Source organism: Protomyctophum bolini (assembly GCF_963924005.1).
Source record: "Protomyctophum bolini genome assembly, chromosome: 8".
Taxonomy (NCBI): Eukaryota; Metazoa; Chordata; class Actinopteri; order Myctophiformes; family Myctophidae; genus Protomyctophum; species Protomyctophum bolini.
Window position 1 is genome coordinate 1,865,294 of NC_137869.1, and position 27,810 is coordinate 1,893,103.

The following is a 27,810-nucleotide window of genomic DNA, read 5'->3' on the forward strand; positions in this document are numbered from 1 at the left end:
TATTAACCTGAGGGCCACAATAAGTGAAGGTGGGGGGGCCGCATGTGGCCCCCGGGGCCTCCAGTTGATATTAACCTGAGGGCCACATTAGGTGAAGGTGGGGGGGCCGCATGTGGCCCCCGGGGCCTCCAGTTGATATTAACCTGAGGGCCACATTAGGTGAAGGTGGGGGGGCCGCATGTGGCCCCCGGGGCCTCCAGTTGATATTAACCTGAGGGCCACATTAGGTGAAGGTGGGGGGGCCGCATGTGGCCTCCGGGGCCTCCAGTTGATATTAACCTGAGGGCCACATTAGGTGAAGGTGGGGGGGCCGCATGTGGCCTCCGGGGCCTCCAGTTGATATTAACCTGAGGGCCACATTAGGTGAAGGTGGGGGGGCCGCATGTGGCCCCCGGGCCCGCCAGTTGATATTAACCTGAGGGCCACATTAGGTGAAGGTGGGGGGGCCGCATGTGGCCCCCGGGCCCGCCAGTTGATATTAACCTGAGGGCCACATTAGGTGAAGGTGGGGGGGCCGCATGTGGCCCCCGGGCCCGCCAGTTGCCCATGTATGAGCTAAAGCATAACATAATGCTATAACGCCAAAAGGGGTTCCCGCCCAGAATGGGTTAAAGGAGAATTCCATGCTCGTGTGTTTGCGAGTACGTATGTGTACAGTATGTATGTCGATTAAAACTATGTCGACTACTACTATAGCAGATCTACAAGCTCAACGCTGCGGTGCGTTGTGAGCTTGTAGATCATCTATTCTCAGAGTCCAACTATCACTTAAATCAGCCATGTTCATGGCCCGCAAAAATACATCTTTAGTAGGCTACTAAAATGTGACTAGAACTAAAAATCAGAATTAGCTGTCAAAATCAACACTGGTACACAGATTCATAAGTGTGTGCGTGTGTGTGCGTGTGTGTGTGTGTGTGTGTGTGTGTGTGCGTGTGCGTGTGCGTGTGTGTGTGTGTGTGTGTGTGTGTGTGCGTGTGCGTGCGTGCGTGTGTGTGCGTGTGTGCGTGCAGATACCTTCATAATGCAGGTGCTGGCTACAGACGCAGACGAGCCAGGGAACAACAACTCCATCATCGCGTATAGCATTGTAGACTCGCTGCCCCCTGGTGGAGAAGAGATGTTCTACATCACTAAGGATGGGAAACTGTTCGTCAGGAAACCCACACTGGACAGAGAGGTACTGTATGAATAATATTAATAATAATAATAATAATAATACAATAAACATCTTTCATCTCTTATTTGATCCTTTGAGAAATGAAATTAGGTCTGTCAAACCATTACACATTTTAATCAGATTAATCACAGTTTAGACACAAATTAATCACGATTAATCACCATTCGAAGTAAAGTTCTCAAACTCTGCCCGAACCCGACCAGGCCTGGCCCAAAATAATATGCTAATTAGCCGGGCCGGGCCGAGCCCTGGGCTCGGTGATTTTTCGCGATTTTGTTCTTTTTATCTTTTTTTAAAAAGAGTGTTATTATAATAAAAAAAATAGCAATTCTGTTATTTGTGTGATGTGATTGTGTATACATGTATGTGTTTATTATGAAGAGGGCTGCGCTACTAGGCGATTCACTTGTGACAGGAGGAGGACTGGAGACGGGGGTCGCATCGCACTGGCATTTCAGACTCGGAGGCCTCGTAGTTCGAACTATGTCCAAAATATGCATTTCTTGGGACGTGTGGAGCGTTGTCCAGGGTGTTTTAGAGAAGGGAGAAGAGTCTGGGATGTGTGGAGCGTTGTCCAGGGTGTTTTAGAGAAGGGAGAAGAGTCTGGGACGTGTGGAGCGTTGTCCAGGGTGTTTTAGAGAAGGGAGAAGAGTCTGGGACGTGTGGAGCGTTGTCCAGGGTGTTCTAGAGAAGGGAGAAGAGTCTGGGACGTGTGGAGCGTTGTCCAGGGTGTTTTAGAGAAGGGAGAAGAGTCTGGGACGTGTGGAGCGTTGTCCAGGGTGTTTTAGAGAAGGGAGAAGAGTCTGGGACGTGTGTTGCGTTGTCCAGGGTGTTTTAGAGAAGGTAGAAGAGTTTGGGACATGTGGATCGAGCGTTGTTGCCCCGGCGTTTTTAGTGAAACATGTTTTAACCCTATAACAGCTCCATGACAAGTACGTCCTGACGGTGAAAGGGGCCGACCTGAACGGCCGCCCGGGGGGGAAGTCGGGCACGGGGCGCGTCACGGTGCAAATCTCCGACGTCAACGACAACCTGCCCACCCTGGAGAAAGAACAGGTAACGACAACCTGCCCACCCTGGAGAAAGAACAGGTAACGACAACCTGCCCACCCTGGAGAAGGAACAGGTAACGACAACCTGCCCACCCTGGAGAAAGAACAGGTAACGACAACCTGCCCACCCTGGAGAAGGAACAGGTAACGACAACCTGCCCACCCTGGAGAAAGAACAGGTAACGACAACCTGCCCACCCTGGAGAAGGAACAGGTAACGACAACCTGCCCACCCTGGAGAAAGAACAGGTAACGACAACCTGCCCACTCAGGGCGTGGAGGTGATGAGGTTATGTATGTATTATATTTATAGACATGTATTTACAGTACGAGGGCAGCGTGGTGGAGAACACGCAGGGCGTGGAGGTGATGAGGATCAGAGCTCTGGACCGGGACCAGGTCGGCACCGACAACTGGACCCCCGTCTACGAGATCGTCCAGGGAAACGAGGCGGGGTACTTCAGCGTCCACAGAGACCCCGCCACCAACGAGGGCGTTCTGATGCTGGACAAGGTACAGTACGCACGTACAGTACGTCCCCATCACTGTATCTACACACTAAACCCAGGCGTTTAGGTTATAAACTGTTTTAAACACATCATTTGTAACACTTTTTAAACGTGTCACAGTGGTTAGATTATAAACAGAAGAACATGTTTAATCGCCTGTGACACTTTTTAAACGTGTCACAGTTTTTAGAGTATAAACAGGAGAACATGTTTAATCGCCTGTAACACTTTTTAAACACACAAACGTGTTTAGTTTTTACAATCAAAGTCAGTCATATTATAGGTGTTTAGAATTTGAACACTAGGTGTTCTCGTGAGGTGTTTGAGTGAACTCGTGTTCTACTGTATTGTTTGAATATTAATAAACATTTGGCATTTTATTATTACACACATGGTGTTTAGGTTTAAACGCGTCACATGTTCCAGGGATCGGTCAGTGTTGTTTTTTGGCAGCAAAAAGTTCTATTTTAGTTTAAGTCATCTAGTCTTTGGACTGAAACTTCATTTCGTTTTTTAGTCGCATTTTATTTAGTCACCTGGAATGTCTTAGTGTTAGTCGACTAAATGTCATAAGATTTTATAGTCGACTAAATCTACAGTTGATTTAGTCGACAAAAATTTATTTTGTCGGGTCTTGATGCCGTCGTAATGAGTGTTTTTACGCATGCTGAAAATAGCCGATCTACAAGCTCCATGCAACCAAGTGTAAAATGACTTATACTGGATCTCTTGTCCACTAGTCCCTTCCTAACATTTTAGTCTAGTTTTTATTTGTCGACTAAATTGTCAGTATATTTAGTCTTATAGTTTTAGTCATCGTAGCTTAGTTTTCATTTCGTTTCCATTTAGTTTTAGTCAGTGAAAAAAGGTAGTCGACAACACTGGTATCCGTATCGGTAAGGTATCGGCCCTTTTGGGTCATATCGGGTCATATCGGTATATCAGTGAATATAATGCCAGTCACCGATCCGACACAGGGGCAAGGAAGGGGTCGACACTATGTACGCTTGAGTGAGGAGTCTGCTATTAACTAACAACACCAGATAAAATAAGTAATTTGTCTTTTTTTTCTTTATTATTATAAATATTATTCTCTGGTATTGGTATTCTGTATCGATATCTGCTCTTATTAAACACAGGAATGGTGTTACGGGGATCGGATGGGGAACATCGGGACGTCCCTAGTATGCAAACAAACCTCGTTTTCGGTGGTCACCTCTTCACCGAAAACTGGACTATGAAATAGGCCTCTAACCCATGTTGGGCGGGAACGCGTTTTGGTGTTAGCGTCATGTCGTGCTTTATCTATTGAAACATAGCAGATCTACAAGCTCGTAGCGCGCCACCGAGTGGCGCGCTACGAGCTTGTAGATCTGCTATTTTTGAAAAATCATGAACATGTGGTGCAAAGCTTTGAATATATATATTCTTTCAGAGCGAACGTTTTTAACTCAAATCTTTGCTTCTGGGAGGAGGGGGGGGGGGGGTCCCTGAAACAACACATTTTCAGATGGGGGGGGGGGTCAGCGGCCAATTTCATATATTTTTGGGGGGTCCTTGACATGAAATATTGAGAACCACTGATACAGAAACATGGGGTTTTTCAGAGGAAAAAAAGACATTTAAAAAAATATATTTTTTTTTTGTTAATTTCGACGTCAGGCCTAAATGGGTTAATATAATATAATTAATATAATCAATATCTGTGTGTGCTCTCCCCCCTCCCCTTCCCCCCTCCCTCCGCCTCCCTCCCCCTCCCCCTCCCCCTCCGCCTCCCTCCCCCTCCCCATCCCCTTCCCCCAGGCCGTAGACTACGAGGACGTGAAGGACTTGGAGCTGGGACTGGCCATTAAGAACATAGCGCCACCTCATGGCGGAGGACCGGGGGCGACCGGCGGGGGCGTGGTTATACCTGGAGGAGGAGGGGGAGGGGGAGGAGGGGGGGGCGTGCCCGGAGACGGAGGAGGGGGAGGAGGAGTCGAGATCGGCCCGGACGGAACGATCATCACAGGTAAATATATCACTGGAACATGTGACGCGTTTAACCCATTCTGACCTGAGATCAGATTCATACGAGGTTTCCACTGCGGACACACACTGGTCTGATGAACCCATTCTGACCTGAGATCAGATTCGAAAAAATGTCAAGTCGTTCTTCGATTTTTCAAAAAAATAGCAGATCTACAAGCTCATAGCGCGCCACCGAGTGGCGCGCTATGAGCTTGTAGATCTGCTATTTTTCAATAGCTAAAGCATAACATGATGCTAACACCAAAACGGGTTCCCGGTCAGAATGGGTTAAACCTAAACACCATGTGTGTAATAATAAAATGCCAAGTGTTTATTAATATTCATACAATACAGTAAGAACACGAGTTCACTCAAACACCTCACGAGAACACCTAGGGTTTGAATTCTAAATACCTATATAATATGACTGACTTTGATTGTAAAAACTAAACACGTTTATGTGTTTAAAAAGTGTTACAGGCGATTAAACATGTTCTCCTGTTTATAATCTAAACACTGTGACACGTTTAAAAAGTGTTACAAATATGTGTTTAAAACAGTTTATAACCTAAACGCTTGGGTTTAGTGTGTAGGACTGCAGGAGTTTCTCATTACTTTCATTAGCGGCGCAGAGTGGGGCCGGTGACCCCGGTTCGATCCCCGTGGGCTCCCCCAGAGTTATATTGTCCTCGAGCAAGACTCTGAACCCCCCCTAAGGTCTTCCACTGCTGGCCTGCTCGCTTTGCCTAAAAATAAATTGGCAACTAAAAAATACGGGGAAGCAGCTTTTTTGCTTCTAGGGGCCGACGGCATGGAACAAGCTCCCACTGTACCTGTACTCTGTAGTTTAATAACACTGTACCTTCGACAGGCAGCCTCTGTAGTTTAATAACACTGTACCTTATAGACAGGCAGCCTCTGTAGTTTAATAACACTGTACCTTCGACAGGCAGCCTCTGTATCATAATCAATTAATAACCCATTCTGACCCGAGATCAGATTCTAAAAAAATGTCTTCTACACATCCTGACAGTTTTCTGAAAAAGCCATGTTTCTATGTCGGTCGTTCTTCGATTTAAAAAAAATTAGCAGAACCTACAAGCTCATAGCGCGCCACTCTGTGGCGCGCTACGAGCTTGTAGGTCTGCTGTTTTCCAATAGCTAAAGCATACCATCATGCTAACACCAAAAATGGTTTAAATCAATCAATTTGATCAACTTCCATCCATCCATTCATTTCATCCAATCCAATCCACAGGAGTTGGAGCTACTGGAGACGGCAGTGCGACCGGCACCACCAGCACCACCAAGTTCAAGACCTATCCCATTAAGATTGCCGTGCAGAACCAGCCCGAGGGCCCGCGCTTCGACCCCAAGGTCAAGGCCGTGCCCATCTCCGAGGGGGGCGTGGTCGACACCAACGAGGTCATCACCACGTACCAGGCGCTGGACGGCGACACGGGCAAACCTGCCACCAACGTCAGGTGAGTCAGTGGTTATACGCACACACCTGTCCCCAACGTCAGGTGAGTCAGTGGTTATACGCACACACCTGTCCCCAACGTCAGGTGAGTCAGTGGTTATACGCACACACCTGTCCCCAACGTCAGGTGAGTCAGTGGTTATACGCACACACCTGTCCCCGACGTCAGGTGAGTCAGTGGTTATACGCACACACCTGTCCCCAACGTCAGAAGAGTCAGTGGTTACGCACACACCTGTCCCCAACGTCAGGTGAGTCAGTGGTTATACACACACACACCTGTCCCCAATGTCAGGTGAGTCAGTGGTTATACGCACAACACCTGTCCCCAATGTCAGGTGAGTCAGTGGTTATACGCACACCTGTCCCCAATGTCAGGTGAGTCAGTGGTTATACGCACAACACCTGTCCCCAATGTCAGGTGAGTCAGTGGTTATACGCACACACCTGTCACTAAAAGATTAGCACTTTGGGTCCTTTGAGGTGTATTATGGATGTTTTATTTGCCTTTCCAAAAGGTGACATTTACGATTGAAGTATTGAAGTGGAATTTTATTCCGGCCTCTTGACCAGTTCTCACTTTTAACCCATTCTGACCTGAGATCAGATGACAGTTTTCTGAAAAAGCTATGTTTCTATGTCAGTCGTTCTTCGATTTGTCAAAAATAGCAGACCTACAACCTCGTAGCGCGCCACTCGGTGGCGCGCTACGAGCTTGTAGATCTGCTATTTTTCAATAGCTAAAGCACAACATAATGCTATAACACCAAAAGGGGTTAAAAGAAAAGAATAAAGGTTAACAAACAAAGTAACCGGTTGTTGTCTCGGTGGTGCAGGTACGCTAAAGGCTCAGACCCTGACAACTGGCTGACGGTCGACCCAAAGACGGCCCAGATCAAACTCAACAAGAACCCCGACCGAGAGTCTCCCTTCCTGATCAACGGGACTTACTACGCCAAGATACTGTGCATGACAGAAGGTATTAAAACCACTACTATTAAACCTTACTACGCCAAGATACTGTGTATGACCGAAGGTATTAAAACCACTACTATTAAACCTTACTAGGCCAAGATAATGTGTATGACCGAAGGTATTAAAACCACTACTATTAAACCTTACTATGCCAAGATACTGTGTATGACAGAAGGTATTAAAACCACTACTATTAAACCTTACTATGCCAAGATACTGTGTATGACCGAAGGTATTAAAACCACTACTATTAAACCTTACTATGCCAAGATACTGTCTATGACCGAAGGTATTAAAACCACTACTATTAAACCTTACTAGGCCAAGATAATGTGTATGACCGAAGGTATTAAAACCACTACTATTAAACCTTACTATGCCAAGATACTGTGTATGACCGAAGGTATTAAAACCACTACTATTAAACCTTACTAGGCCAAGATAATGTGTATGACCGAAGGTATTAAAACCACTACTATTAAACCTTACTACGCCAAGATACTGTCTATGACCGAAGGTATTAAAACCACTACTATTAAACCTTACTGTCTATGACCGAAGGTATAAAAACCACTACTATTAAACCTTACTACGCCAAGATACTGTGCATGACCGAAGGTATTAAAACCACTACTATTAAACCTTACTACGCCAAGATACTGTCTATGACCGAAGGTATTAAAACCACTACTATTAAACCTTACTATGCCAAGATACTGTCTATGACTGAAGGTATTAAAACCACTACTATTAAACCTTACTATGCCAAGATACTGTGTATGACCGAAGGTATTAAAACCACTACTATTAAACCTTACTATGCCAAGATAATGTGTATGACCGAAGGTATTAAAACCACTACTATTAAACCTTACTATGCCAAGATACTGTGCATGACGGAAGGTATTAAAACCACTACTATTAAACCTTACTATGCCAAGATACTGTGTATGACCGAAGGTATAAAAACCACTACTATTAAACCTTACTATGCCAAGATACTGTGTATGACCGAAGGTATTAAAACCACTACTATTAAACCTTACTACGCCAAGATAATGTGTATGACCGAAGGTATTAAAACCACTACTATTAAACCTTACTATGCCAAGATACTGTGTATGACCGAAGGTATTAAAACCACTACTATTAAACCTTACTATGCCAAGATACTGTGTATGACCGAAGGTATTAAAACCACTACTATTAAACCTTACTATGCCAAGATACTGTGTATGACCGAAGGTATTAAAACCACTACTATTAAACCTTACTAGGCCAAGATACTGTGTATGACCGAAGGTATTAAAACCACTACTATTAAACCTTACTAGGCCAAGATACTGTGTATGACCGAAGGTATTAAAACCACTACTATTAAACCTTACTATGCCAAGATACTGTGCATGACGGAAGGTATTAAAACCACTACTATTAAACCTTACTATGCCAAGATACTGTGTATGACCGAAGGTATTAAAACCACTACTATTAAACCTTACTATGCCAAGATACTGTGTATGACCGAAGGTATAAAAACCACTACTATTAAACCTTACTATGCCAAGATACTGTCTATGACCGAAGGTATTAAAACCACTACTATTAAACCTTACTACGCCAAGATACTGTCTATGACCGAAGGTATTAAAACCACTACTATTAAACCTTACTATGCCAAGATACTGTCTATGACCGAAGGTATTAAAACCACTACTATTAAACCTTACTATGCCAAGATAATGTGTATGACGGAAGGTAAAACCACGACACCCGCTGTTTGTATACTCTTAAGGCGATTACACACTGGCGAATTAGCGACGCGATGCGAATAAGCGATCTGAAAATGCGAAATATCGCATGTTGCAGTTCGCCTGCGAATCTCTGCAAAATACGACACCAGAGCGAACAAATAAAGAGCGAAAACGGTCGCATTTTCGCACATTCGCCACTGATGTGGAAGCTTCCTGGACTTCCATGGACTTCAATTTTTTTTTTTTTTAAATGCGAATTATTCTTCGCACGAATATATCGCGTCGCCAATTCGCCAGTGTGTAATGACCTTTACCGCGTAGCCGCGCTGTACGTGTGCCAAGGCAATATCGTAAAGGGCTTTAACCCATTCTGACCCGAGATCAGATTCTAAAAATGCTTCAAGATCAGCTAGATTATATTCACCAATGTACACAGTTTATAAACGTACAACTATTATACAAAATAATACTAATAATATTTTTCTTCTTCTTTTTTTTTTTCATAATAGGCAGGCCTAGTTAAACAACTAGTCGACTGGTAAACTAGGCAACTAAGACAACTAGTAAAAAACACAAGAAGTGAAGTTATGAAGTTATGCAGAGTTGTTTAAAGATGGACAGTTTCCTCTAATTACGCCGTGTAGTGTAAAGACAGTGTAGTGTATAGTGTACTGCACTGTGCAGTACAGTACAGTACAGTACAGTACAGTAAAGTACAGTACAGTACAGTAAGGCTTCCCTGTTTGATGAAGGAAGACAGTAGTAAGCTTGTTCTGGACCGCTCGTCTCTGATCTCAACAGCAGAGGGCAGTATAGGACAACACAACACATGTTTATTTTAACTCTGTTCTTCCCAGCTAAGTCCTGCCCTAGGGCTTCCCGCTCTCCCCACTGGGACCGTCGCCATCCTATAATAACCATGTCTCTCTCTCTCTCTCTCTCTGTCTCTCTCTGTCCAGACGTCCCGTCCCAGACCGCCACTGGGACCATCCTATATTAACCATGTCTCTCTCTCTCTCTCTCTCTCTCTCTCTCTCTGTCTCTCTCTGTCCAGACGTCCCGTCCCAGACCGCCACTGGGACCATCCTATATTAACCATGTCTCTCTCTCTCTCTCTCTCTCTCTCTCTGTCTCTCTCTGTCCAGACGTCCCGTCCCAGACCGCCACTGGGACCATCCTATATTAACCATGTCTCTCTCTCTCTCTCTCTCTCTCTCTCTGTCTCTCTCTGTCCAGACGTCCCGTCCCAGACCGCCACTGGGACCATCCTATATTAACCATGTCTCTCTCTCTCTCTCTCTCTCTCTCTCTCTGTCTCTCTCTGTCCAGACGTCCCGTCCCAGACCGCCACTGGGACCATCCTATATTAACCATGTCTCTCTCTCTCTCTCTCTCTCTCTCTCTGTCTCTCTCTGTCCAGACGTCCCGTCCCAGACCGCCACTGGGACCATCCTATATTAACCATGTCTCTCTCTCTCTCTCTCTCTCTCTCTCTGTCTCTCTCTGTCCAGACGTCCCGTCCCAGACCGCCACTGGGACCATCCTATATTAACCATGTCTCTCTCTCTCTCTCTCTCTCTGTCTCTCTCTGTCCAGACGTCCCGTCCCAGACCGCCACTGGGACCATCCTATATTAACCATGTCTCTCTCTCTCTCTCTCTCTCTCTCTCTGTCTCTCTCTGTCCAGACGTCCCGTCCCAGACCGCCACTGGGACCATCCTATATTAACCATGTCTCTCTCTCTCTCTCTCTCTCTCTCTCTGTCTCTCTCTGTCCAGACGTCCCGTCCCAGACCGCCACTGGGACCATCCTATATTAACCATGTCTCTCTCTCTCTCTCTCTCTCTCTCTCTGTCTCTCTCTGTCCAGACGTCCCGTCCCAGACCGCCACTGGGACCATCCTATATTAACCATGTCTCTCTCTCTCTCTCTCTCTCTGTCTCTCTCTGTCCAGACGTCCCGTCCCAGACCGCCACTGGGACCATCCTATATTAACCATGTCTCTCTCTCTCTCTCTCTCTCTCTCTCTGTCTCTCTCTGTCCAGACGTCCCGTCCCAGACCGCCACTGGGACCATCCTATATTAACCATGTCTCTCTCTCTCTCTCTCTCTCTCTCTCTGTCTCTCTCTGTCCAGACGTCCCGTCCCAGACCGCCACTGGGACCATCCTATATTAACCATGTCTCTCTCTCTCTCTCTCTCTCTCTCTCTGTCTCTCTCTGTCCAGACGTCCCGTCCCAGACCGCCACTGGGACCATCCTATATTAACCATGTCTCTCTCTCTCTCTCTCTCTCTCTCTCTGTCTCTCTCTGTCCAGACGTCCCGTCCCAGACCGCCACTGGGACCATCCTATATTAACCATGTCTCTCTCTCTCTCTCTCTCTCTCTCTCTGTCTCTCTCTGTCCAGACGTCCCGTCCCAGACCGCCACTGGGACCATCCTATATTAACCATGTCTCTCTCTCTCTCTCTCTCTCTCTCTCTGTCTCTCTCTGTCCAGACGTCCCGTCCCAGACCGCCACTGGGACCATCCTATATTAACCATGTCTCTCTCTCTCTCTCTCTCTCTGTCTCTCTCTGTCCAGACGTCCCGTCCCAGACCGCCACTGGGACCATCCTATATTAACCATGTCTCTCTCTCTCTCTCTCTCTCTCTCTCTGTCTCTCTCTGTCCAGACGTCCCGTCCCAGACCGCCACTGGGACCATCCTATATTAACCATGTCTCTCTCTCTCTCTCTCTCTCTCTCTCTGTCTCTCTCTGTCCAGACGTCCCGTCCCAGACCGCCACTGGGACCATCCTATATTAACCATGTCTCTCTCTCTCTCTCTCTCTCTCTCTCTGTCTCTCTCTGTCCAGACGTCCCGTCCCAGACCGCCACTGGGACCATCCTATATTAACCATGTCTCTCTCTCTCTCTCTCTCTCTCTCTCTGTCTCTCTCTGTCCAGACGTCCCGTCCCAGACCGCCACTGGGACCATCCTATATTAACCATGTCTCTCTCTCTCTCTCTCTCTCTGTCTCTCTCTGTCCAGACGTCCCGTCCCAGACCGCCACTGGGACCATCCTATATTAACCATGTCTCTCTCTCTCTCTCTCTCTCTCTCTCTGTCTCTCTCTGTCCAGACGTCCCGTCCCAGACCGCCACTGGGACCATCCTATATTAACCATGTCTCTCTCTCTCTCTCTCTCTCTCTCTCTGTCTCTCTCTGTCCAGACGTCCCGTCCCAGACCGCCACTGGGACCATCCTATATTAACCATGTCTCTCTCTCTCTCTCTCTCTCTCTCTCTGTCTCTCTCTGTCCAGACGTCCCGTCCCAGACCGCCACTGGGACCATCCTATATTAACCATGTCTCTCTCTCTCTCTCTCTCTCTGTCTCTCTCTGTCCAGACGTCCCGTCCCAGACCGCCACTGGGACCATCCTATATTAACCATGTCTCTCTCTCTCTCTCTCTCTCTGTCTCTCTCTGTCCAGACGTCCCGTCCCAGACCGCCACTGGGACCATCCTATATTAACCATGTCTCTCTCTCTCTCTCTCTCTCTGTCTCTCTCTGTCCAGACGTCCCGTCCCAGACCGCCACTGGGACCATCCTATATTAACCATGTCTCTCTCTCTCTCTCTCTCTCTCTCTCTGTCTCTCTCTGTCCAGACGTCCCGTCCCAGACCGCCACTGGGACCATCCTATATTAACCATGTCTCTCTCTCTCTCTCTCTCTCTCTCTCTGTCTCTCTCTGTCCAGACGTCCCGTCCCAGACCGCCACTGGGACCATCCTATATTAACCATGTCTCTCTCTCTCTCTCTCTCTCTGTCTCTCTCTGTCCAGACGTCCCGTCCCAGACCGCCACTGGGACCATCCTATATTAACCATGTCTCTCTCTCTCTCTCTCTCTCTGTCTCTCTCTGTCCAGACGTCCCGTCCCAGACCGCCACTGGGACCATCCTATATTAACCATGTCTCTCTCTCTCTCTCTCTCTCTGTCTCTCTCTGTCCAGACGTCCCGTCCCAGACCGCCACTGGGACCGTAGCCATCCTATATTAACCATGTCTCTCTCTCTCTGTCTCTCTCTCTCTCTCTCTCTCTCTGTCCAGACGTCCCGTCCCAGACCGCCACTGGGACCATCCTATATTAACCATGTCTCTCTCTCTCTGTCTCTCTCTCTCTCTCTCTCTCTCTGTCCAGACGTCCCGTCCCAGACCGCCACAGGGACCATCCTATAATAACCATGTCTCTCTGTCTCTCTCTCTCTCTCTGTGGACAGACGTCCCGTCCCAGACCGCCACAGGGACCGTAGCCATCCAGGTGCAGGACTTCAACGACCACTGTCCGGTGCTGAGCGGCGGCGTGCTCACCATGTGCACCACCGCCACGGCGGTCACCGTGACGGCCTCGGACCGCGACGCCTTCCCCAACGGCGCCCCCTTCAGCTTCACCGTGCTGGAGGACGGCACCAAGGGACAGTGGACCGCCCAGCACCTCAACGGTGAGGCCCAGGGCTTTAATTATAAGCACCTCAACGGTGAGGCCTATAGGGCTTTAGTTAAGCACCTCAACGGTGAGGCCTATAGGGCTTTAATTAAGCACCTCAACGGTGAGGCCTAGGGATTTAATTAAGCACCTCAACGGTGAGGCCTATAGGGCTTTAATTAAGCACCTCAACGGTGAGGCCTATAGGGCTTTAATTAAGCACCTCAACGGTGAGGCCTATAGGGCTTTAGTTAAGCACCTCAACGGTGAGGCCTAGGGCTTTAATTAAGCACCTCAACGGTGAGGCCTATAGGGCTTTAATGAAGCACCTCAACGGTGAGGCCTATAGGGCTTTAATTAAGCACCTCAACGGTGAGGCCTGAGACCTGACCTGAGATCAGATTCTAAAAATGTTCTTCTACATCCTGACAGTTTTCTGAAAAAAGCTATGTTTCTGTATGTCAAGTCGTTCTTCGACTTTTCAAAAATAGCAGAACCTACAAGCTCGTAGCGCGCCACTCGGTGGCGCGCTACGAGCTTGTAGATCTGCTATTTTTAAATGGCTATAAAGCATAACATAACGCTAACACCAAAAGGGGGTTCTACCCGCCAACAAAAAAAATGTTTTTAAATAAAGTCTCATAAACCCTCTTCTCCCCCCCACACAGACACGGCGGCCATCTTGCGGGCCCACCGGGCCATGTGGCCCGGCTCCTACCAGGTGACGGTGACGGTGAGCGACCAGCAGGGCCTGAGCTGCCCCGAGCCTCAGCGCGTCACCGTGGAGGTGTGCACGTGTGACGCCGGAGACACGTGCAGCATGCGCGGCGCCCACGGCGCGGTGGACCGAGGGGCGGAGCTGGGAGCGGCCGCCATCGGCCTGATGCTGCTGGGTCTGCTGATACTGCTACGTGAGTTATGACCGTCTGTGTATAACGCTGGTTTACTGATACTGTGAGTTATGACCGTCTGTGTATAACGCTGGTTTACGGATACTGTGAGTTATGACCGTCTGTGTATAACGCTGGTTTACTGATACTGTGAGTTATGACCGTCTGTGTATAACGCTGGTTTACGGATACTGTGAGTTATGACCGTCTGTGTATAACGCTGGTTTACGGATACTGTGAGTTATGACCGTCTGTGTATAACGCTGGTTTACTGATACTGTGAGTTATGACCGTCTGTGTATAACGCTGGTTTACTGATACTGTGAGTTATGACCGTCTGTGTATAACGCTGGTTTACTGATACTGTGAGTTATGACCGTCTGTGTATAACGCTGGTTTACTGATACTGTGAGTTATGACCATCTGTATAACGTTGTTTTACTGATGTCTTACTATAGTTCCACACTCACTCCAGAGGGCCACTATAGTTCCACACTCACTCCAGAGGGCCACTATAGTTCCACACTCACTCCAGAGGGCCACTATAGTTCCACACTCACTCCCAGAGGGCCACTATAGTTCCACACTCACTCCAGAGGGCCACTATATTTCCACACTCACTCCCAGAGGGCCACTATATTTCCACACTCACTCCCAGAGGGCCACTATATTTCCACACTCACTCCCAGAGGGCCACTATATTTCCACACTCACTCCACAGAGGGCCACTATATTTCCACACTCACTCCACAGAGGGCCACTATATTTCCACACTCACTCCAAAGGGCCAATATAGTTCCACACTCACTCCCAGAGGGCCACTATATAGTTCCACACTAATTGCAATCCTGAAAAGTAAAAATTTAATTTTAATTTCAAATAGCCTATACCTTTCAAATGCCTTTAATTATAGTATTTTTTTTAATACTCATTAAGCTACTAATATAGACATGAAAGCGGGTTCATGTTTGGAATTGTAACAGCTGAAATCAATAATATATCACTATTTTGAATATTAAGTGAAGGTGGGGGCCCCCGGGCCACCAGTTGATATTAACCTGAGGGCCACATTAAGTGAAGGTGGGGGCCACATGTGGCCCCCGGGCGGCTAGTTGATTTAATGGTCAGTTAATTGTATGGTCTGGGATTCACATTTACTGCTGCTGCGTGATTACCAATCAATACTGCTGTTAACCGCCAGAGTAAATACATGAATGAATCTAAATGATGGAGAGTTTGTAACCAAATGGAGCCTTCATAGATCTTTAACTCTTCAGAGCACAAGACACAAGACACAAGACATCTGCATTAGTTCATTCACAAGAAGTCTCCACAATTAGAGAATGTAGAAGATCAATGTTTAGCCTGTTTGTCTCTCCTAATGGCACCGACATCAATGCAGCATGGAAATGTGAACCTGTTCTGAGGCTAAACCTCATGGAAATGTGAACCTATTCTGAGGCTAAACCTCATGGAAATGTGAACCTGTTCTGAGGCTAAACCTCATGGAAATGTGAACCTGTTCTGAGGCTAAACCTCGTCCGTCCGTCCGTGGCTCAAATAAACGCGGAATAAATAGTGGGCCTTGATGTGAAATTGAGTTGAAAACCACTGCCTTAGAAAACCACAAGGTTGCAGTCGTTGTTTTGTGCCACTAGATGGCAGAGTTTCACCGGGGCATGTGTCCTGAACGTTCATTCCGTGTGTAAAGCCGTCCAACGCTGTCTGACACTTTAAAAAGAAATGTTTTGAGGCTATTTTTAAAAAATGCCCACAGAGGAGGAAAATCTCAGTGCTATAGTGGGAGAGCATTCCAAAGTTTACTTTGAAGAGCTCAGGAGGAGGAGAGAGGATTAATGTGTCATCGGGAGACAGACAGGAGGACACTGTGCTGTCGTGGCATGTGTACCAACTGGTTCAACCTACACACCGTGTCATTCAAACAAGCCCTTCAAACTAGGCTCCAGACTTCCCCAAAACAAACTGGTCAGGCTACTACTTGGCCTCGCTCCCCCGAACCCACCTCACCCCTGCCCACTTTGACAGGCTGGAAGGGCTCGAAAAGTTCTGATCCTGCCAAGGACTTAATTAACTGCTTAATTAAACATGGTGGACCCTATTGTAAACAAGTGTACCAACACCAATACATACCGCATGGAATTGTGGACAAAATCCTATCCAACCACAACAAAGTCTTGTGGGCCTGAGTGGGCTAAAAATATCATCCAATGGTGGTCCGTAGCTCAAATGCTGAATGAGACCTTAATATGAAAAGGGTTGAATTATTATTTCTATTATTTTTAACAATCCCTCCTCCTTGTTGTGTTCACTACAGTCATCCCTCTGCTGCTGCTGTTCTGTCACTGCGGGGGTCCCGGGGGTTTGCCGGGGGGCTTCACCGAAATGCCCTTCGACACCAAATCACACCTGATCGCCTACCACACTGAGGGCCAGGGGGAGAACACGGTAAGACCCTCACCCTACCACACCGAGGGCCAGGGGGAGAACACGGTAAGACCCTCACCCTACCACACCGAGGGCCAGGGGGAGAACACGGTAAGACCCTCACCCTACCACACCGAGGGCCAGGGGGAGAACACGGTAAGACCCTCACCCTACCACACCGAGGGCTAGCGGGAGAACACGGTAAGACCCTCACCCTACCACACCGAGGGCCAGGGGGAGAACACGGTAAGACCCTCACCCTACCACACCGAGGGCCAGGGGGAGAACACGGTAAGACCCTCACCCTACCACACCGAGGGCCAGGGGGAGAACACGGTAAGACCCTCACCCTACCACACCGAGGGCCAGGGGGAGAACACGGTAAGACCCTCACCCTACCACACCGAGGGCCAGGGGGAGAACGTTTTTGCTGTCTTATTGTGAGTGATACGTTGACATAAATGTTGAACCCATTCTGGGCGGGATCCCATTTTGGTGTTTTAAGCATATATACTTTAGCTATTGAAAAATAGCAGATCTACAAGCTCTCGGTGCTGCTCTATATATGAGCTTGTAGATCTGATATTTTTCTTAAATCGTCAAAATGTGGCACACATATATTATTTCGCAGCGAACGTTTTTATCTCAAATCTTTTCCTCTGGGGGGGGCCAAATACATATTTTTTGGCGGGTCCTTGACATGAAAATGAGAACGACTGACGTAGAAACCACTGACGTAGAAACAACTGACGTAGAAACCACTGACGTAGAAACCACTGACGTAGAAACAACTGACGTAGAAACAACTGACGTAGAAACGACTGACGTAGAAACATGCAGTTTTTCTTTCTTCCAGAAAACGGTCAGGATTCAGAACATTTGTAGAATCTCCTGTCGGGTCTAAATGGGGTCTAACCCTTTTCACCCTCGTCTTGCCACAGGAAGTGCCGCTGGTCCAAATCGTCCAGACGGACGCGGTGCCGACCCAGTCCCAGATGGGCATGGGGGGCATGGGGGGCATGGGAGCCAACGGCATGCAGGAGATCCTCATTACGTCAGAGTACGACCAGCGCGGCTTCAACAGCGGCTACGACTACGGCATGGGCATGGGCAACGGCATGGGCATGGGCAACGGCATGGGCAACGGCATGGGCATGGGCGGCGGCCATGACACGTGGATGGGCGGGCAGAGCGGCGTCTACTCTGAGTTCAGCGGAGGAGGAGGAGGAGGAGGAGGCGGAGTCTACGAGGGCATCGCCCTGCCAGAGTTCTACCTGCGACAGTACTACGACCAGGTGAGAGGGATGAGACACCCTGCAGGCTGTCGCCCTGTCGCCCCCCATAGATTAATGAAAGGATAGAGACCGAACCGGAGCGTTTTGTTTTGACTTCCTGTTCCTGTCCCTTGTCCTTCCTTCCCGCCACAGAAGGCCAGCATGGCGGCCGGCAACCAGGCAGCCAAGGACATCGTGATGGTCTACGACTTCGAGGGCCAGGGGTCCCCCGCCGGCTCCGTGGGCTGCCACAGGTAGGACCGGGGGTCAGGGGTCAGGGGCCACAGGTAGGACCAGAGAAGGGAGGGCCAGGGGTCAGGGGTCAGGGGCCACAGGTAGGTCCAGAGAAGGGAGGGCCAGGGGTCAGGGGTCATGGGTCAGGGGCCACAGGTAGGACCAGAGAAGGGAGGGCCAGGGGTCAGGGGTCATGGGCCACAGGTAGGACCAGAGAAGGGAGGGCCAGGGGTCAGAGGTCATGGGTCAGGGGCCACAGGTAGGACCAGAGAAGGGAGGGCCAGGGGTCAGGGGTCAGGGGTCAGGGGCCACAGGTAGGACCAGAGAAGGGAGGACAGTTTGATAAGGTTTCGCTTCCCCCCGTGTCCATTGCCTGAGTGGAAACAATGAATAGACAGGATACCGGGATAGGATACTGATATATGGTTGACTGACTGTACGCCAGTTTCTTTCTTTTCAGATGTTATCCATTTTTCATCTTACTATTTTATGCTATAGTATATGCGGTGCCACTGAGCAGTATGGGTGGGGGGGGGGGGGGGGGGGGGGGACAAGGGCAGGGTAGTGCTCTAGCACCCCCTAGTGTCTGTCTGTGGTGCTCTAGCGCCCCCTAGTGTCTATCTGTGGTGCTCTAGCACCCCCTAGTGTCTGTCTGTGGTGCTCTAGCACCCCCTAGTGTCTATCTGTGGTGCTCTAGCGCCCCCTAGTGTCTGTCTGTGGTGCTCTAGCACCCCCTAGTGTCTGTCTGTGGTGCTCTAGCACCCCCTAGTGTCTGTCTGTGGTGCTCTAGCACCCCCTAGTGTCTACCTGTGGTGCTCTAGCGCCCCCTATAGTGTCTGTCTGTGGTGCTCTAGCACCCCCTAGTGTCTGTCTGTGGTGCTCTAGCACCCCCTAGTGTCTACCTGTGGTGCTCTAGCGCCCCCTATAGTGTCTGTCTGTGGTGCTCTAGCACCCCCTAGTGTCTACCTGTGGTGCTCTAGCGCCCCCTATAGTGTCTGTCTGTGGTGCTCTAGCACCCCCTAGTGTCTGTCTGTGGTGCTCTAGCGCCCCCTAGTGTCTGTCTGTGGTGCTCTAGCGCCCCCTATAGTGTCTGTCTGTGGTGCTCTAGCGCCCCCTATAGTGTCTGTCTGTGGTGCTCTAGCGCCCCCTATAGTGTCTACCTGTGCGCGCCACTGAACAACGTTGTAATGTAAACAGCTTCTTTGAGGACGACGACGACCTTCGTTTCCTGGACGACCTGGGGCCAAAGTTCAAGACCCTGGCCCAGGTGTGCAGCGGCGGTGGCGGCGGCGGGCAGGTGAAGACCACGGCCGAGGTGGTCCGGCGAAACGTGAGCTTCCCCGACCTCCTGGACCGCGGCGAGGGCGTGTCGGGCGTGTCGGCGGCCGCCAGCCTCGCTAGAGTCTCGTCGATGTCCAGCGCGGTGTCGTCCACCAGCCAGCCGGACCTGAGCCGACCCCGCCCCCAGCAGCCCCCCCCCTCCTCCTCCTCCTCCTTCAGCCACACAGAGAGGACGGTGGTCAGCGACCATGTGGACGGCTTCGCCCAAGGTCAGTGCTACGCAGTACCCTGTTTCATTACCCAAGGTCAGTGCTACGCAGTACCCTGTTTTATTACCCAAGGTCAGTGCTACGCAGTACCCTGTTTCATTACCCAAGGTCAGTGCTACGCAGTACCCTGTTTCATTACCCAAGGTCAGTGCTACGCAGTACCCTGTTTCATTACCCAAGGTCAGTGCTACGCAGTACCCTGTTTTATTACCCAAGGTCAGTGCTACGCAGTACCCTGTTTCATTACCCAAGGTCAGTGCTACGCAGTACCCTGTTTCATTACCCAAGGTCAGTGCTACGCAGTACCCTGTTTCATTACCCAAGGTCAGTGCTACGCAGTACCCTGTTTTATTACCCAAGGTCAGTGCTACGCAGTACCCTGTTTTATTAGGGATGTCATGATCTCATTACGCAGTACCCTGCTTTATTAGGGATGTCATGATCTCAGTGCTACGCAGTACCCTGCTTTATTAGGGATGTCATGATCTCAGTGCTACGCAGTACCCTGTTTTATTAGGGATGTCATGATCTCATTACGCAGTACCCTGCTTTATTAGGGATGTCATGATCTCAGTGCTACGCAGTACCCTGCTTTATTAGGGATGTCATGATCTCAGTGCTACGCAGTACCCTGCTTTATTAGGGATGTCATGATCTCAGTGCTACGCAGTACCCTGTTTTATTAGGGATGTCATGATCTCATTACGCAGTACCCTGCTTTATTAGGGATGTCATGATCTCAGTGCTACGCAGTACCCTGCTTTATTAGGGATGTCATGATCTCAGTGCTACGCAGTACCCTGTTTTATTAGGGATGTCATGATCTCATTACGCAGTACCCTGCTTTATTAGGGATGTCATGATCTCAGTGCTACGCAGTACCCTGCTTTATTAGGGATGTCATGATCTCAGTGCTACGCAGTACCCTGCTTTATTAGGGATGTCATGATCTCAGTGCTACGCAGTACCCTGTTTTATTAGGGATGTCATGATCTCAGTGCTACGCAGTACCCTGCTTTATTAGGGATGTCATGATCTCAGTGCTACGCAGTACCCTGTTTTATTAGGGATGTCATGATCTCAGTGCTACGCAGTACCCTGCTTTATTAGGGATGTCATGATCTCAGTGCTACGCAGTACCCTGCTTTATTAGGGATGTCATGATCTCAGTGCTACGCAGTACCCTGTTTTATTAGGGATGTCATGATCTCAGTGCTACGCAGTACCCTGTTTCATTACCCAAGGTCAGTGCTACGCAGTACCCTGTTTCATTACCCAAGGTCAGTGCTACGCAGTACCCTGTTTTATTACCCAAGGTCAGTGCTACGCAGTACCCTGTTTCATTACCCAAGGTCAGTGCTACGCAGTACCCTGTTTCATTACCCAAGGTCAGTGCTACGCAGTACCCTGTTTCATTACCCAAGGTCAGTGCTACGCAGTACCCTGTTTTATTACCCAAGGTCAGTGCTACGCAGTACCCTGTTTTATTAGGGATGTCATGATCTCATTACGCAGTACCCTGCTTTATTAGGGATGTCATGATCTCAGTGCTACGCAGTACCCTGCTTTATTAGGGATGTCATGATCTCAGTGCTACGCAGTACCCTGTTTTATTAGGGATGTCATGATCTCATTACGCAGTACCCTGCTTTATTAGGGATGTCATGATCTCAGTGCTACGCAGTACCCTGCTTTATTAGGGATGTCATGATCTCAGTGCTACGCAGTACCCTGCTTTATTAGGGATGTCATGATCTCATTACGCAGTACCCTGCTTTATTAGGGATGTCATGATCTCAGTGCTACGCAGTACCCTGCTTTATTAGGGATGTCATGATCTCAGTGCTACGCAGTACCCTGTTTTATTAGGGATGTCATGATCTCATTACGCAGTACCCTGCTTTATTAGGGATGTCATGATCTCAGTGCTACGCAGTACCCTGCTTTATTAGGGATGTCATGATCTCAGTGCTACGCAGTACCCTGCTTTATTAGGGATGTCATGATCTCAGTGCTACGCAGTACCCTGTTTTATTAGGGATGTCATGATCTCAGTGCTACGCAGTACCCTGCTTTATTAGGGATGTCATGATCTCAGTGCTACGCAGTACCCTGTTTTATTAGGGATGTCATGATCTCAGTGCTACGCAGTACCCTGCTTTATTAGGGATGTCATGATCTCAGTGCTACGCAGTACCCTGCTTTATTAGGGATGTCATGATCTCAGTGCTACGCAGTACCCTGTTTTATTAGGGATGTCATGATCTCAGTGCTACGCAGTACCCTGTTTCATTAGGGATGTCATGGTCTCAGTGCTACGCAGTACCCTGTTTCATTAGGGATGTCATGGTCTCAGTGCTACGCAGTACCCTGTTTTATTAGGGATGTCATGGTCTCAGTGCTACGCAGTACCCTGTTTCATTAGGGATGTCATGGTCTCAGTGCTACGCAGTACCCTGTTTTATTAGGGATGTCATGGTCTCAGTGCTACGCAGTACCCTGTTTTATTAGGGATGTCATGATCTCATTTTGTTTTGCTCTCAATCCGATCATTAAGCCGATATCTTCATATAATTAACATTCATGTTAGCAGTCGATTAGTACAGAGCCCTACAATGGGCCATAGAACCATCAGTACAGAGCCCTACAATGGGCCATAGAACCATCAGTACAGAGCTCTACAACGGGCCATAGAACCATCAGTACAGAGCCCAACAATGGACCATAGAACCATCAGTACAGAGCCCTGCAATGGGCCATAGAACCATCAGTACAGAGCCCTACAATGGGCCATAGAACCATCAGTACAGAGCCCTGCAACGGGCCATAGAACCATCAGTACAGAGCCCAACAATGGGCCATAGAACCATCAGTACAGAGCCCTACAATGGGCCATAGAACCATCAGTACAGAGCCCTGCAATGGGCCATAGAACCATCAGTACAGAGCCCTGCAATGGGCCATAGAACCATCAGTACAGAGCCCTGCAATGGGCCATAGAACCATCAGTACAGAGCCCTACAACGGGCCATAGAACCATCAGTACAGAGCCCTGCAATGGGCCATAGAACCATCAGTACAGAGCCCTGCAATGGGCCATAGAACCATCAGTACAGAGCCCTGCAATGGGCCATAGAACCATCAGTACAGAGCCCTGCAATGGGCCATAGAACCATCAGTACAGAGCCCTGCAATGGGCCATAGAACCATCAGTACAGAGCCCTGCAATGGGCCATAGAACCATCAGTACAGAGCTCTGCAATGGGCCATAGAACCATCAGTACAGAGCCCTGCAATGGGCCATAGAACCATCAGTACAGAGCCCTGCAATGGGCCATAGAACCATCAGTACAGAGCCCTGCAATGGGCCATAGAACCATCAGTACAGAGCCCTGCAACGGGCCATAGAACCATCAGTACAGAGCCCTGCAATGGGCCATAGAACCATCAGTACAGAGCCCTGCAACGGGCCATAGAACCATCAGTACAGAGCCCTGCAATGGGCCATAGAACCATCAGTACAGAGCCCTGCAACGGGCCATAGAACCATCAGTACAGAGCCCTGCAATGGGCCATAGAACCAAATTAATTTCATCTCGACCGGTCGAGATAAAATCTCAACCTTTTGATCATGAGTAAGGGCTGATTCAGGCTCTGTGGAGCCTACAATGTGACGTAATTTGAGGTTCGGGAGGGCGGGTACTGTGCTAACGAACGACAGGTTGGCGGTCATTTTTGGGGGTCCTTGACATGAAAAAGGTTGAGGACCACCGAGACACAGACCACCGAGACACAGAAACATGAGGGTTTTTTTCCAGAAAACTGTGAGGATTCAGAAGACATTGTGTAGAATCGTCCTCAGGTCTGAATGTATTATTATAATATGATAATGTCTATGATAATAAATAACCCCTTTTTCTTCTTCTTCAGCCTCCACCAAGAAGCAAGTAGTCAACGTGGCGGCGGCGGCGGTGGCGCCCTCTAGCGGCCAGACCATCCTACTGCAGCAGCAGCAGCAGCAGCAGCAGCCTCAGATCTTCTACGCCATTCAGCAGCCAAACTACGCCGTCCAGCAGCCGATGCACTACATCGTGCAGCCGCAGGCGCTGCAGATGCAGCCGCCGCAGGCGCTGCAGATGCAGATGCAGCCGCAGACCCTGCAGATGCAGATGCAGCCGCCGCATGCGCTGCAGATGCAGAACAACACCGTGCTGTTCGCTGAGGCCGTTCCCGCCGGCGCTGCCCGCTCCAACGGCGCCAACGTGTTCCTGGTCAACGGGCCCGGCGGACCGGCGGTTCTGGGCCAGCAGCAGCCAGGGGGGGGCGTGGTCTTGCTGGAGCAGAGCAGCGGCGGGTTGGTCCGTCAGGGAGGCTCCTCCTCCCAGGGGGGAATGCTGATCGGAGGCGGGGTCTCCCAGCTGATCCACGAGGCGGCGGCGGGGGGGGGTGGCGGCCTCTCCTCCTCCTCCGGAGGCTCCGCCTCCTCCTCCTCCCACAGGGTCACCACCACGACCACCTCCTCCTTCAGCGGCGGCGGCCTCACGGCGAGCTGCGTGGGCCCCGCCCCTGTACCCGCCGCACGCAAGACGGTGGTGCAGGAGAACCGGGCGCGCTGAGGCAACAGGAGTTCACCCAATGGATGGATGGATGGAGGGAGGGAGGGAGGGAGGGAGGGAGGGAGGGAGGGAGGGAGGGATGGATGGATGGAGGGAGGGAGGGAGGGAGGGATGGATGGATGGATGGATGGATGGATGAATGGAGGGATGTATGGATGGATGGAGGGATGGATGGATGGAGGGATGGATGGATGGATGGATGGATGGATGGATGGATGGATGGAGGGATGGATGGATGGATGGAGGGATGTATGGATGGATGGATGGATGGAGGGATGGATGGATGGATGGATGGATGGATGGATGGATGGATGGATGGAGGGATGGATGGATGAATGGAGGGATGTATGGATGGATGGAGGGATGGATGGATGGAGGGATGGATGGATGGATGGATGGATGGATGGATGGATGGATGGATGGATGGGTGGATGGATGGATGGTTGAGGCTTTTCAACGCGACTGGTAAAAGATGACACGGAAAAAGACTTAACAAGCGGCGTTCAGAGCACCTGGCTCCTCTCTCCTCAGAGTCCTAGCCTGCTAGCACGACTGGTTCCGTCAGTGACTTTGTGGACGTGAGAAAAAGCCGTTATAAAAAAGTAGCACATCATGTCTCCTTCCGTCTGCCGGTGGTGGGCCGGTGGTGGGCGACATTTTCAGATCGCTTATTCGCATCGCTAATTCGCCAGTGTGTAATGACCTTCCAGTTCTTCGCGTGCGCGTAGAACGCAGCCTTCTTCACTGCACGCGTGCGTGTGTGTGTGTGTGTGTGTGTGTGTGTGTATGTGTGTGTGTGTGTGTGCTGCTGAATCACAAAGATCTGCTTCTAATCCACTTGCGGTTATGATCACTCAATCAAGCCCTATATTTTATAAGTTGGCTTTTAGTTTTTTATCTGTAAAAATGTGGGATCTCGGGGAGAAAGTGGTTCATAAACAAACATGCGGTGTCTATTTACATGGATTGTTGTTTCATTTGCATATTCTTGTTTCATCTTTTCTTTTTAATGAACATACAAAACACGCTAAACGTAATAATTTAGCAAACAAGCGATTCAATCCTGATATTAGTAGATATATGATCGTACCACTCCTGTCTTCCTGAGAGACGCCACACAGATGGTAAAGAACAGGATTACTAGTGGTTTATGTAATAGTTAGTAATAGTTTATGTGCACCAAATAACTATAAGATAGGACAGAATTAGACGTTTAGGGTGATGGGTGTGAATGAATGAATCATGGGAACAAAGGAGAGACATGGCAGGTGAAATCATGATTTTTTTTTTTTGCTATTTTGTTGTACATGTTTTCTTTCAAACTAAAGCAAAATAAACATTAAAAATACAGATTTAGATGTTTATTTTGATAGTTTATTTTAGCCAATGACAGCTCGTTTTTCTGGGTGAAAAGCCACCATCTCTATTTTCATGATTGGTTGTTGGTACAAAGGAAGTGACCATATTTGGATCAGACCACAGTCAGCTCGAGGTCCAGACCTTTCCAATGATATATGGCATTATATGTTGTTGCCAAGGTTTGGATGAGATATTTTGTCTCAAAATAGTGGCTTCAAATAAAACGTTTTGGAATTTGACAATACCAAATCTTTAAAGGCCGTTTTCTCAAAATGAGTTTTCCTCATACTTGGGACAAAGAATCTCCACTTCAGTTGAACTCACATACACCAAACGTTACAGTCTTATTCATAACTATATTCCGCAGAAATGTACAGAGGGATTTGTTGATATATCATTCTTGTTGATATATCATTCCCAGCCTGATTTACATCACATTTTATACCTAAAAACATGCCGAAATGTGGGTTTTTTTTATGCCTGTTGATGACACTATTTTCTGATTTGTGGAGTGATAATTAGAGATATCTAAAATCCCATCTGTAATTTTCTTTGTCTCTAATGTGTCAACAAAATGAAATGATAATTTGTCCGTGGGTTTTTATGAATATCGAACCAATGTAATTAAGTATTAAGAAGAGATGGTGACTGTAATTAACAACGACATTGGAACACATGCAGGCCCTTTTGTTTGGAACACTTTTGGACGGTGTTGATCTTAGTTATAGTCAACGTCTTTTGAATAAAACTCCATTTATAGTTTTATTATAGTCACGTTTTTTGTCATCTGAGATGTTTTAGTGTTTAGTCTAGTTTTAGTCATAACATTTTAGGACTAATTCTATACAGTTGATTTTGTCGACAAAGAAAATGTAGTATTTGGGCCTTGATGGCATCGTATAAATAATGCCTGATTTTACACTTGGTTGCATGCTGAAAATAGCCGGTCTTACGAGCTCACAACGCACAGTGCCTGCAGCGACACATTGTGAGCTTGTAGATCTGCTATTTTCAGAACACAACCAAACATAAAATGACTTGTCTTTTAGTTCTACTGTATCTCTTCTCCACTGGTCGCTGCCTAACATTTTAGTCTAGTTTTTTTTTGTCTGTCAAACAAAATTTGTCGATATGAATTTATAGTCTTATAGTTTTAGTCATCGTAGCTTAGTGTTTTTTTGTTTTTTTTCGTCAGTGAAAAAAGGGTGGCGGACGACCATTTTGTGTTCTAGTCTTTTAGTCGACGAAATCAACACTGATAAATAAACCCGACAGCGACGATTAGTCATTTGTACTTTTCACTGTTTGATCTTAGGTGCTTTTTACACGAGGATGGTGTTCATAAAAAACGGCAAAATAAAGTATCGTTTGCTGCTGTCATTTAGACGAGAACCGTGTTCACAGGAGGTGAAAACGCAACAAAGTGAAACCACCTCCCAGAGTGGAAATCTTTTAGAACGCCGTTTCCTATGGTCTCCATATAAACAGGCAAAACGGTGGATACGCAAAAATTGTGACATCATGGCTTACGTCAGCTCTGGTCGGCTCACCCGTGTCCTACGTTTATACATGGTGTCATAGGCATGCGTCAGTTGCTAGGGGAAACGAACAACAACAACCATGCTAGTGATGAGGACGCGACGTTTGTTTACTTTCTGTGTAGAAGAAGAACGGAAGTAGTTCTACGCATGCGTGACTTATGTCTATGGTTTATATATGCGCTGCGTCACACGGACCCCACAAGGACACGCGCCACCTAGCGACCTGGCATGTATATGCATGCACTTTGTAGCGTTTTCATTCAAGTGTGCGTTCTCATGTAAATGGTCAAAGAAAATGAGAACGCAACGGGACTTTGACCCGTTAATATCAGAACACTGATATAATATTGGTTTCAGCTGTTTACAATTCCACAACATGCTAAACATGACCCGCTTTAATTATACTCAATTACAACACACGTATAATTAAAGGCATTTGGAATGACGTAAAAATGTAAATTTTCGG

The 27,810-nt window shown here is 48.2% G+C and overlaps 1 protein-coding gene across 1 annotated transcript in view; it reads left to right on the plus strand.

Annotated features, from left to right (window-relative positions):
* Positions 1-24,444, plus strand: part of dsg2.1 (desmoglein 2, tandem duplicate 1) — a gene marked incomplete at its 3' end in the record, with an annotated part of 42,119 nt that extends 17,675 nt beyond the window's left edge. Inside the window, exons 5-18 of the mRNA XM_080769636.1 lie at positions 1,014-1,180; positions 2,102-2,236; positions 2,560-2,745; positions 4,545-4,752; positions 6,010-6,235; positions 7,071-7,213; positions 13,230-13,451; positions 14,104-14,346; positions 16,661-16,791; positions 17,712-18,065; positions 18,198-18,298; positions 19,476-19,828; positions 23,759-24,245; positions 24,327-24,444. Coding sequence (XP_080625762.1) covers positions 1,014-1,180; positions 2,102-2,236; positions 2,560-2,745; positions 4,545-4,752; positions 6,010-6,235; positions 7,071-7,213; positions 13,230-13,451; positions 14,104-14,346; positions 16,661-16,791; positions 17,712-18,065; positions 18,198-18,298; positions 19,476-19,828; positions 23,759-24,245; positions 24,327-24,444 — 3,074 coding nt within the window. The remainder of the gene's footprint in view (positions 1-1,013; positions 1,181-2,101; positions 2,237-2,559; positions 2,746-4,544; positions 4,753-6,009; positions 6,236-7,070; positions 7,214-13,229; positions 13,452-14,103; positions 14,347-16,660; positions 16,792-17,711; positions 18,066-18,197; positions 18,299-19,475; positions 19,829-23,758; positions 24,246-24,326) is intronic.
* Positions 24,445-27,810: the final 3,366 nt, after the last annotated feature.